This window comes from Salvia hispanica, chromosome 2 (genome assembly GCF_029641045.1).
Source record: "Salvia hispanica isolate PSC_SH4W2 chromosome 2, Shi_PSC_v1, whole genome shotgun sequence".
NCBI classification, from domain to species: Eukaryota; Viridiplantae; Streptophyta; class Magnoliopsida; order Lamiales; family Lamiaceae; genus Salvia; species Salvia hispanica.
In genome coordinates this window covers 60,050,332-60,063,982 of record NC_142693.1, presented here as the reverse complement: position 1 = coordinate 60,063,982, position 13,651 = coordinate 60,050,332, and the positions used below count along the sequence as shown (strand labels likewise).

General features: G+C 31.0%; 1 protein-coding gene across 1 annotated transcript; it reads right to left on the bottom strand.

Annotated features, from left to right (window-relative positions):
* Positions 1-7,065: 7,065 nt before the first annotated feature.
* On the bottom strand, positions 7,066-9,061 carry LOC125199011 (carnosic acid synthase-like). The gene is made up of 3 exons (XM_048097209.1): positions 8,645-9,061; positions 7,960-8,439; positions 7,066-7,803 (listed from the first exon to the last, which is right to left on the bottom strand). The coding sequence occupies exons 1-3, from the start codon at positions 9,059-9,061 to the stop codon at positions 7,192-7,194; spliced, it is 1,509 nt and encodes a 502-aa protein (XP_047953166.1). The 3' UTR covers positions 7,066-7,191.
* Between the last annotated feature and the right edge of the window lie 4,590 nt (positions 9,062-13,651).

Genomic DNA, 13,651 nt, shown 5'->3' with positions numbered 1-13,651 from the left:
TTCCTCGCCGTCAGTTATGATCACTTGAAGACCTCGGTATTCCGCCGAGGAAAGCTCACCACCACCTCATCCAGTTGTTGAAATTCGCTAGAACATTGTTTCATCGCCCGTGGGGCAAAACAATCTTTACTTGTTTTCGTAGTTTAACTTCGTATTTTGTTATTTCCGTTGGATCTACCGTTTAATTTGCATTTCTACTATGTTTCCGAATTGTGTTTTGATATCTAGTTCGTATAAAATGAAGTATGCTTTTGTTTATCTTTCGGCTGCAATCGTGTTTCCTTCTGCCTAGATTAGTTAGATCCAGTAGTTAGTGTAAATTTCCAAGTGTTTGGCGCATGAATGCATTAATTTGCATTCCAAGTGTTTGATCGTTTAATTTGAAGTTTACCGCATGAGATTTGTTATTACGTAGCTTTCGTCACCTTGCATGTTAGTCAGTATGTTTAGATTTGGATTATCGGCTTTAATCTGCTTGGTTTAGTTTTTTTAATTCTGAATATTATTGCTATGGAAGATGGTTTTTGAGCTGTTGTTAATGGAGTCTGGTTTATTTTGATGGTAATAACAGGACGCAAAGCCTACTGTTCTTCCAAATTAATATTCGCTTGATTGTCTCGATTTTTTAAAAAAAATTTGAATGTTTAAACATTTTGATTGTGTTTAATTTGTGAAGGCTGCAAGGAAATTAGATTCGACCACCAGAAAAGTGAAGAAGCCCCTTCGCTACAGCCCCAGAACTGTTGCTTTTAGGTTCCACAAATTGGAACTACTTCTAAGAAGGTATTCCCTCACTTGTATATATGTTCCTGTATTTCTTCTTTGTAAATGTTCCTTATGACTATTAGTTGATGTGACTTATTGTGACTAATTTATGTTTATTGACTTAGAGGATTTTTCCTTGAGCGCTCCATATATGATAATGTAATGCTCTTTCAAAACATATTGGGTTGCTTGAAGTTGCCTTTTAAGTTAATAGAATGTTGATTCAAAGTAGTATATTTTACTATCATTGACCAATATTGGAGATATGGTCATTCTCTATTAGATTTATCTACTTATTTCATAGTTGATTGATCAAGTTATGAACTTATATTTATCACATCACCAACAGTTTCTCTTGGACCCTTTCTCTGATGATTAGCTTAGCAGATTCTTCATGCTGCCAAATGCAAATGAATTCATTGCAGGAAACAACTCAAAGATTGTATAAGGCCTTTTCTAATTTGTTCAATATGCAGAATGCGTAGACAATCCCCCTTCACTAATAATGTTGATTCAAAATTTTCACTCAATTTTGAGCTAATGTTGATTCTTCTTTTAACTATGCAGAAGCTGCTAGATGAAATAATGGAGCATTTCCTCTAAGTTGTGGGCAAAACCATGACAACTAGTGAATGTAAAATAGAATTGGATGTCTTTGCTATGCATTGTTTATTTGATTGTATATTATTAGAATGCAATTATAAAGTATGTTGGAGATAGCTAAGCTGATTTCAAATATGAAAATATTAGTTAGAATAAAAAAGGTAACTAATATCTTAATCTTAATATATTATTTGTATGATCAATCTTGGTTTATGCTTTTCTATTGATTTTCGAGTTCCTATATAAATTATCTATGGATATGATGATTCTCCTTTATTTGATATATAAAGAATCTCTATCAAGCAGCAGATGCAGGCTTAGCTCCTCCGACCTTAGAGGATCTGATTCGCTTGTGGCTAAGCTTCCGGGGATTGAGAAGGTACTCTAGCCCATCTTCATGAACAGATTCATACTCTTTTATTTAAGGTAAGGGCCTCTTCATTTTATGTTAGATGTTAGAAATTTTGTAATGCTCAGAAGGAATCTTATCAAAAATAGAACAGGGTAAAAAATCCAAGGCCATAAATCAGCAAAAGATGCTTGTATTTATTTTGTAGAATTGCTAAAGTTTAGTACTTACAGTGACTGCACTTTTTGGAATCATTTTATTAGATTTCTATGTGCTTTAGTATTTAAGGGTCTAAATGCTTTTTGCTTCATATTAGAACCGAACTTAATAGTGAGACTTGATGTATATTTTGTATCCTATTGCAAGAGCCTTGCTCCTGTAAGTGCAGTACTGCCTAGATAATTGCACTTCATGACTCATTGGCTCTAGAAGAGTATGAAGGTACTTGGCTGCAGAATGCAGAAACATGAGGTACATAATGACACTCATCTTATGTGTGTGAAAGCAGCTTCTTTGTTGGTCTTGTTTCTTTGCTTGTTTATGCATGCATCATGTACTACAACTCCATCTTTTGCTCCTCCCACTCAAAAGGTCTCATCACTTTTCCTACTTCATCCAATTTTTCAGTTATTTTAGGCTGATGTCTGTGTTCATTAGTGCAGGTTGAGGAAACATTTCAAAAGTGGAGAGATTACATGAGGAAAGTTGCTGAGAGAGGACATCTGCAAGAAAAATAGAGCCATAAAGGAGGTATGGAAGAATAACATATTGATAATTTCTCGATTACATTCAGATGCCAAATACTCTAAATTTAATTTTTATGACCAGTCTTGCTTTATGCTTTTTATTACGTTACTTCTATGAGGGATTAATTTTGATTTTTACTTTTCTTCCCATATTCTACTTTGACTATTGTTTTTGTTAGGATATTATGGAAATGAGGACCATAAATCCAATGTCGTGTGTATTGCATTATGCCACTGTACCCTTTCATACCCTTTCATACGTATTTCATATATGACTTAGAATATCTATAATTTGGAGTGCTAATATTATTATTTGTTTTGTTCTTTTGACAGGTAGAGGAGGATAACATATTTAGGGAAACAAACAATATACCTACAAATGTTATGTTCTTTTGGAGAGATTAGGATTTAAATTTATGTACTAGCTAGTTTTGTTCGTGTGTAGTTTAAGAAAAAGATGACTAATACGTCATATTGATTGGGATGCTTGTTCAAAGCACGTAACATTGTGATGTGAGACCTTTATACTTATTTATATTCCAATTATATGTCATTTTATTAGTATGACTTTTTGTTGGATGATTAATAATATGAATTTTGTATGTTTGAAGTGAATATGGATTATATGCATTTTAAAGATTGTAGATTTTAATTATTTAAAGGATAAAATCGAATTTATAAATATTTGAAGGGTAAAAGTATAGATTATAGAAATTTGTAGGTGGAAAATATAAATTACAGACAATTGTAGGGGAAATTGCAATTATAAATATTTATAGGATGCATTTTGTAAATTTTAAGCTGTGAAATTAGTGTACTTTTAAACAACACGTTACTACTCTTTCCAATGTCATTACACAAGGATTTTCCTGACATTTTAAAGTGAAGTAATAGTGGTTCTTTCCTTACGTGTAGTATATCATTACACCCATTCTGTGTGGCATTGGTATTAAGTGCCACTAAAGATGAAGTGCCATGTGAATACGATTTTCCTCACATTTCCAGGTGCCATGAAAGGCAATTTTTCTACTAGCCAGTAGAAGTGGGTTAAGAAAATTATTGATATATACCAGGGTTTTAGGTCATCGTGCCAATGACGCGACTAGATTAGGAGTCTCCTCCTGATCAGTTGATTACACGACCATATAAACTTCCTGCTCTTTCACCCAACAATAATATAAATGGCCCAAAACAAATAAGCCCTATTCTTTATCGTCTCATTCCTAATTCAATTTTCGATTTCAGTGAACAACGACTGCGGCGGCAACTCTGGAGTCTGGAGACTACGGTTGGAGTTGAATGTGTCATTAAGAGGCTCGTTCTGGGGCAGAGACTAGTCGGAGTTGGTAGTATAAGGAGGGGTCGGGGTTTTGTGCCAGTCAAGCCCCTGCTGGTGCGGGGGCTTGTCCCCGTGTGGTTCCCTTGGTGGAATTAGTGTTAATGGATTGTGGGTCTATTTTTCAAAATGAAGAGTTTCAATTTTTAGGAAATAGACCAAAAGCAAATAATTTCTATTTTTAGGAAACAGATGGAGTATAGTTTTGTTTTGTGAATTGAAATAGAGAAACTGTCAAATTTTACTTTTTAGATAATACTCTAAATGACACATTTCTTAAACTAAAAACATAATTCTCTCTATTTTACTATATCTCTTATTTTATTTTCTCCCAACATAACTCACAAAATAACACTGCATAAAATCTTATTTTGATTAAGAAATAGTATTACATTTAGAATGGGACAAAGAGAGTAATAATATTTGTGTAAGTTTTACTCCATCGTCCTTGGGAGTTTGTCACATATTTCTATTTCTATCTATATCACAAAATTTGTCACAATTCACTTTCTATCAATTTTAGTAGTGGATCTCACATTTCACTAATACATTTTCACTCACATTTCATTATAAAATTACCATTCAAAAATATAACTCATATTCTACTAACTTTTTTAGCTCACTTTTCACTATATTTTTTAAAACTATAAATAACAAAATTTAAATCACAGAGGAAATTTAGAAAGAAGATATTATTCAAAGACAAGAATCAAGGAATGATTTAAGAAAACCAAATCAAGATAAAATTAAGCAACACCTATGTTCACTACTGTTTGGCACAACTTGCGATACATGGTAGTGACTAGTCGGCTTTATATAGTGATTTTTATTAAATTAAAAACTAAAAAGAATAAAATATGAAAAATGGTAAAATAAAAAGTAGTTTATTTTGGAACATATTTTATGTCTTTATTGCTAATGTTCTAAGAATTTTTCTGTGTCCACGTTGAATCATAGATTAAGACAAAAAGATCCCAACAGAAATACGTTCAGGCTATTACCTAACGAAAACCAATTTCTTTATTTTTGTTATTCTTTACTGTACTTAATTTTTTTAATCCGGCCATAGACTAAGGGACAAGCTATTCAATTTACAATAGGAAAATGATTCGGCCCTTGTTATAATAAGGTGGTTTAATTTACATTCAACCTTTAGAAATATACTATGGCGTTCCTAATTCAATGTATTAATCTGTAGGGAAGCATTAGGGTGTCACTATAATTAGAGTGACAACGTACCATCAAACTAACGGTATAAAAAAGCAATCTGTTTATATATATACTGCAACTGAAACATTTTATGCTTATACAGCAATACTCAACAATCTACACAGCAATCCACTTATTATTATCATGCAATCTGTAAACGCATACTATATGAATATTGTTAGATATGTCTCTAATATTGCAGGATAACGTGCCACATGGCAGCGCGAGATTAGTGGTACGTTGTCACTTTAAAAAGGATTGTCATCTTAACATAATCCTTAATCTGTATTATCATCTATTCATTAATATTTTACGTGGATATCACTGAAGATAAAACTTGATAAATGATTGTTCAATATGATAATTGTATAATTTCTACTCGACTAATTAGTCATGACTAGAGTTTATACACAAATTATTCTTGCAACTTGCATTATTTATTTAAACTCACAGGTCAATTTAGAGTTTTAGACGACTGTAATAGTACTAATACAGTTTATAAATTGTGAGACCCTCGACTCATTCAAATCTACTATCCTTAAAATTCAGCACTAGAAAGATCCAGATTTAATATCGATTTATATTATTTTTTATTAAAAGTCTATATCATTTGTTAAAAGTTTGAGCTAATTAACCTCTTTCTCTCCTAAAATTTCAATTTCATATAACTCTTTCTCATCTTAAATTATTACCACATATTATAGAGGGAGATAAAAAGTTTTTTCTGTGCAAATAATGACAAAATATCACATTATCGATAAAGATATATTACTTTAATTAAGTCGTATCACCTAAAGACCTTGAAAGGGAGGTATCAGCCAATTTGGTGATTGCCAAAAATGCCTTTAAGGGGGCTAAGGGTGTTTTAGACCCAGAAACCCTCATTCGTCATTAAGCTGGACACCAGGGGTTAAATGTGCATTAGTTCTTCTTCTTTTTTTATTTTCTCTTACATGGAACCTACAAGAGTAAAATTAAAAATTATATTTCATTTGTCCAATTTTACATAACACATTTTCATTTTAGAATGTTCACTCTAAATAAACCATTTCTTAAAATAAAAATTATTATTCTCTCAATTTTATTTTATTTTTACTTTATTTTCTTTCCATTTATCTCACAAATTTTATAATAAAATGCTACTTAGAGTGGAACAGAGAATATTAATTTGATGCAAACAATAATATAGGATACATATAAATAAACAATCTCCCCAAAACCTAACCCCACAAAATATGTACATCCGAGAAAATACCAAGAAAACGACCAACACATATAAAATTTGTCTCTGTATTACAAGTTATTTTAATAAAAGAAAAGTGGAAGTATTAATCCTAACTAGATTATTACGATATAGAGTTGTGATCCATTCAAAAACTTAATCTTAATACTCCCTCTGTCCCATTAGAAATGAAACGTTTGCTTTTTCACATATGTTTTGAAAAAATAATAGAAAAAATATTAAGTAAAAATAAGAATAATATAAAGGGGACTCTCTTCTACATTATTCTCTCTCTTACTTTATTTTTTCACCACTTTAGTTATTTATTATAATTTTTCCAAAACAAGTGCGCAAAAGCAAATGTTGCATTTTTAGTGGGACGGAGGGAGTACAAAATTCAGAACGGAGGCCATTTTTAGGTTATTGTTAATTTATTTTTCGGTCATTTAAGTAATGATGACCTAAAATAATCTAAAAATACCTCAAACCTGAATCTGTAAAATGACATAAAAATGGTTAATAATGGCATTCCGTATTTTTGGTTAACTATTGACCATCAGATTGGCAAATCTCATGGTCAGAATTTGTTTTCATCACTTACCTTGCGTTATTACAACAAGTGCTTCCCATCACACAAGATTATTTTAACAAATACCGTATATATTAATAACAGTAATAATAGAGTAATAATTCTAATTGAAATGGAAAATATCTTATACTCCCTACATCCCACTCTTGATGTCACATTTTTTTTTTTGGAGTGTTTAAGGAAAACCAAACCAAGATAAAATTAAGCAAAACTTATTTTCAATGATGTTTAGCACAACTTGCAATCTTCATATAATGATAGTGATTTATATAATGACATGGAAAACTTGTTACAATAGTGTTTAACTTTTTATTCGTACATTTATTCAGCAACACAAGAACAAGCAAATTCTAATAAGTCTAATAAAATCCATCAAACCTTGATGGGTTTGGGTTTGGCCCTAAGGGAGACTTTCTTTTGCAGTGACAATCCAAACACATCTTCTCTTTCGATTACTTTGGATTCAACCCCTCCTGGAAGCTCCCAGTCAAAGTTATGACACAATGTCGCCACCATGCAGAACAACATACGACTAGCTAGTGGCAAGCCAGGGCAAATTCTTATCCCCGATCCAAATGGAATCAGCTGGAAATGTTGGCCCTCGAAATCTATATCTGTACCCAAAAACCTCTCAGGCTCAAACACCTCGGGATTCTTCCATATCCTGGGATCTTTAGTAATTGCCCAAAAGTTCACAAGTACCCTTGTTTTTTTTGGTATTGTGTAACCATTTACCTTTGTTACCTCTCTCGCTTCACGTGGACCTACTAGGGGCGAGGGAGGGTGGTACCGGAACGCTTCATTGACCGTGGCTTGCAAGTATGGGAGTTTGGCGATGTCTGATGCTTCCGCGATGCTTTTATCTCTAAGAACGCTCTTAAGTTCTGCTTTCACCTTTGCCATTTTGTCGGGATGGAGTAGTAGCTCTACCATTGTCCATTCCGCCATGGCTCCACTTGTTTCTGTTCCTGCAATAATTAGGTCCTAAGGTAAGGTAAAGTAAATTTGTTAGAAGTCGGCATATTCAAATGTTATAAAATAATACTTCCTTCGTACCACTCTAAAGTAAAATAATAATACATAAAATTTTATGTCGAATAAAAAATGTTCCACTTAGAGTAGGGAAGAGGAAATACTGACCGCCAAGAGAAGACTGATTTCTTCTTTGGTCAATTCATACTCAGCTCCATCCGCAAGGTCAAGAAGCGTGTCTAGAAAATCATTCTTTTTACGGTAATCGGAGTCCATCCGTTCAACCTTTCGCTTGTCGACTTTGTCATCCACAAAATCTAGCAACTTCTTAAGATGATACCCGATCTTCCGTCGGATCCCTTGCAGATCCAACGGCGCTAAGACCGGGAAGAAATCAGAGACATTCGGAATCCCAATGTACCTCGAGAAGGCATTAACATTCGCCTTGAAGTCCTTGGTCATGGCGGAATCCGGGGAGGTGTAGTCGGTGAGATGGATCGAGAAGAGAGTCGACAACACGAGGTCGGTCATGGTGGTGAACGTCGCCGCCCCTACGTTCATCACCTCGCCCCGCTCGCTGAACCCACGCACATGCTTGGCGAGCCTTTGCAACGTCTCTTGACGTTGCCATTCCGTTTGATGAAGCGCCTGGCGTTATGAAAAGAAATACATCAAGTAACATGTAACAGATGGAATATTATGAAATACTACATAAATCTAATCATGAAAAACAGTTTTTATTTATATTTTTACCAAACATTATCTATATTTATTTATTTTAAGTTTCTTTCAATTTTTTAATTTTTTTTTCTTTATCAATTATGTATTAAAATTTATATCATATCTGTATCACCTCGTTAGAAAAGAGCTTCTCTTTGCCCATTTTCCGGAATCGTTTCCACGGGGCGGAGTCGGCCGGCATCATGGTCCACAAAGCCTTGTTGAAGCCGTAGATGTTGACAGCGGCGGGGAGGGAGCGGCTGGAGAAGGTATGGCCCTGCTTGTGTAGCACCTCCATCGCCACCTCGGGCGAGGAGACGATGACGACAAGCTGAGTCCCGAAGCGGAGGGACATCAAGGGGCCGTAGGTTTTGGCGAGATCGGCTAAAGACTTAAGTGGATTTCCGCGGAGTTGGAAGATGTTTCCAACTATCGGAAGGGGACGAGGCCCCGGAGGCAAATTGCCTCCGTGGCCTCGCCGCGAGAGTAAACCTAAAGCCCATGCTGCTATGAAGGCTAAGGAAAAAACTAGGAACAAAGAAGCAACCATTTTTGGTTAACTTTCTTTGTGTTGTGATGTGTTGTGTGACACATGTATTTGGTCTCTATTTATTGAAAACAATTTACAAATGGGTCAAACATGGATTAATTTTTTTAAATAGCGACAATGGATGAATACTTCTCAGTCTATATAAATATGACTATATTAATTGATTAGGCTTACTCTCTAAATCTGAATATATTGGTGTGTGATCAAATACTAACTAAGTTACAGTAATAGTAACAAATAACTAACATTAATTTTATATGTTAAAAATATCAATACAAAGCCATAAATTTATCAATCTTCTTATGTTGATAAACTTATGTTTTTGTGTTGATATTTAAATTTACATGTTGTATTGATATAATTATATCTTTGTGTTGATATTTTTAATACACAGAATTGTAAGTTATTAGTTATTACTGTAAATTAGTTAGCACACTAACGCAACTATATATTTATATGTTATATTCATTATCAATGAACACATCATCATATATATTGCTGAAAGTGAAAGGGTGAAATTTCCATATATTATCAAATCCTGACCAAGTGACCTATATTGAAAGCTTATGCTCAGACTTAAGGAAAAAAAACACTTGAGCTAATAATTTCTTGATTACTTACTTCATATATCATATAGTAGAATTTGATTGGTGTGGACACTTCTGGATATGCTACATACAAATAGAGTATCCAAGACAAAAAATCAAACACTATTGGATATGATTCGATTCATGATTACTTTCATCATTCTCTCTCTTTAATACTTTGATGTCATAGAAACTAAAAGTGAAAAATGGTATTTTGTGGATATCCTAATAATAGTAATATTTAGGGACATTTCTTTAAAGATAATTACGTCTTCTTTGAACAAGGTCACAATACGACACATCTTTAAAAATTTGAGAACACAAAATAACATAGATAATTAGTGATTAATTGTTAAATGGACAGAGCAAGAACTATAGAGAGTGTTTTATGATGTAGTACTATATAAATTGAGAGGGAAACTAACTCCTAGAGTGACTTTTTAGAAAGTTGCACCAAAACAATGATGCACAAAATATAATAATATGCTTTAGTAGTTGCCTAGTCTGGTCATAAAATTCATGAGAATATTTAAGTCTCTAAACATTTAGTGAAAAAAAAAAGAGTAATCTATGTGGTCACAATGTGGCTGGCCACACAGAGGCATTTTTATAAATAGTTGTACACAATAATATAATAAAATAATAATTTTAGATAATGCTCAAGTACTTTTATATAAGAGTGATGCTAAATGGCCACATTATGGCCAGCCATAATTAGATTTTTCAGTTAAATTTAATGCACTTAGAAAGAATCAAAATTCTCAAAGACTATTCTACCCCTGGCCTTAATTATTCCATCAATAATTTCCTCAACTTTCGATCCCTTTATACTTATCACTCTTATTTACTCATATTTTTATTTATAATAAAAATTAACAATATTAAGTAAATGTAGACATGTAGTATAATACTCCGTAAGTGTGTGTCACTTTTTGCACTAATAATTAAATAATAGGAGTATTATAATTAAATATTTAAATTACAGGTCTAAAGTGTGTGTCACGTTTTGCACTAATAATTAAATAATAGGAGTATTCCGTAATACTAATAGTATATGATAAATTAATATAAATTTAGTGATATAAAGTAAAATACAAATTTTAACATTTGAAATTGATGATAATTTAAAAAATACTAATGCATTATAATAAACTCAACGCCGATAGCAAATACATTAATAAATATTAATAATAATAGTGATAATAATAATTACTAGTATATCACATTTCATTATTTAAAATTATTTTATTATTTTACAAATTACATATGACTAGTACTTTTGATGTTATCAATTACTTGAAAAATATAAAATAATTTTATAGAATATACTATGGTAATTATTAATTTGTGTACTAGGTATACATATAATTGGAAATGACACACCCTCCGTTCCACAAGAGTATGCACTTTTGATTGGGTGCGAATTTTAATGCACAATAGACAAAGTAAGAGAGAGATAGAAAGAAAAAGTAAATAGAGTATGAATTCCACCTTATTATAAATAAAAAAAATATCCAAACTTAAAAAGTGCATACTCTTGTTGGACATACTAAAAGAGTATCCAATCGTTTATTTTTCCCAATTGATCTAATGAATCCCCAACTAATCAATTTGAATCAATCAATTTTATTTCTAATTGATTTTTCAGTTTAAAATAAATTGATAAATCTAAGCTTAGATCAACCACATCTCCAATTAATTGATTGAATCTTCAATTTCCCCCACTAATGTGGCCTAATCTAGCAAGTTCTCGCACTACACTAATAATAAGTAGTACAACTATTAGATTATCATATTATAAAATTCATAATATTTCAATAGGTAAAACTATGATAATTCATAGTATTAATTATAATAACATCATATATGGTATAGTACATGAAACATTAATAATCCATAATATTTTTAATCCATAATAATAATTGTATAAAACATTAATACAAATACATAGTATTAATTAAGATACTATATCATATTATAATATTGATTAATAAGAATAAATAAGGAAAGTAGTCATTTTCGATTGTGCGGATGAGTACGTGATAGTATTAATGTGTATAACAAACTACTCGCTTCGTCTCTTTCTAATGGAGCATTTATAATTTGACACAGATTTTATGTAGTGTTGTTTGTGAGTAAACTAGAGTAAAATAAATTAAGAAAAAGGAAAAATATAGAGAGAGGTGTTTCTATATTTAGAAATGTGTCATTTAGAGTGGAGCGTCCTAAAAAAATGTGTAATTTAGAGTGAGACGAAGAGCGTATATACGTTGTTCTATAAATTTATAATTAAATATACTAAGTAATTACATAATACTACACGATATCAAACTATAGCCATTGTTAACTTAATATGAACTCGTGATGCTATACAGTCCATAATTTTGATAATCATAACACTAAATGATGTTAGAAATTTATATTACTCATATGATTTAGTATACTTATATATTTACTAATTATTCTTAATATTATTTTTTAGAATCGCAATTATTTTATAATATAATTATAATTATATGGTTAGACTAGATCCATTTTGGAGTGTTACGTTTACTCGCTCTGTTTTTTCATAGCTGAGGCATTTTTTTTGGCATAAAGCTTAAGAAATGGATGTTTAATGCGTTTAGGATAGATAATAAAGTTCGAAAATTAGAAAAATAAATCAAATAAAGAGTAAAGTAAGAGAAAAAATAAATTAAGAGTGAAATTTTATTAATTATAATAATATAAAAATGATTTTACTATAATGAAACTTTTCTAAATTTAAATATGACTTAAAGAGAAAAAATTTGATATATGCAATAAACTTACATACTCCTACTTTATTAGTTGAGGATTAATTGGTCATTGCTTTTAAGGCTCCGATAATAACTATGTTTGGGAAATGGAGTCGTAATTAGTATAGAGGGTGAGATTGATTATTAATTTTAATTTGAAATTAAATGTATATTCTCTCTTCAAAATTGGAAGGATAAGGATAATTATGTAAAAATATTTGAGCACTATCTAACACTATTATTTTATAATATTATTTGTTTCAACTATTTACAAAACTGCCATCGTGTGGCTAGCCACATTGTGGCCACATAGCATTATTGTTTATATAATCACCCTTTTCCTTTCAATTTAGGAGAGGATGCATTTAATTAATTCTGAAATCAATCTCTCTCTGTAATAATTACAACTCTATTTCCCAAAACTAATTATTATCGGATCCTTAAACTTAAAGCCATGCACAATTCATCTTCAACTAATTAAGTATGCACGTTTATTGTACTCCTATTATATCTAACTATATCCGAATAAGATTAAGTCTAACCATATGATTATAATGTACTCCCATCATAATTATCAAAATTACCGACTGCTACACAGTATCACGAGTTCATATTAAGAACTATAGTTTGATATGGTGTAGCAAAATGTCATTACTTAATATATTTAATTATTAATATTGCATATACTATAGCATATAATGTTATTATAAGATACATTAACAAAAATTGTATATATAAAACGCCCTTAAATTTCAAATCGATTTTTTAAATTTATAAAGTTAATCAATATCAAATTAAATAGTTTATATATGGAAATATGAAAATAAAAAATATGCAAGATCAATGAAAAAAAAACGGTGCCATTCATTTAAGGGAAATCTCATAAATTGAAAGAAATTGGATAATAACACTATTATTTGCCTTAAAAATTAAGAATTAATAGTAAAATAATTGAATACAAACTAATAGGAGTATTATTTCGTTTGATAACAATACCAAGAAATTAAGTATATTGCATATAATCGTTTCTATAACTTATAATTTTAAGAATTAAGAGTAATAAATAATTAGATGCAAAATAATGATATTATTTCGTAAGATGATAATTTTCTAAGAAATTAAATACATATGAAGTAGTCATTTTTCATAATAAGATATTAGAAAATTATTTAATAATAAATTAATTGGATGAAAAGGACTATGATTATTCTGTTTAATGATCATTA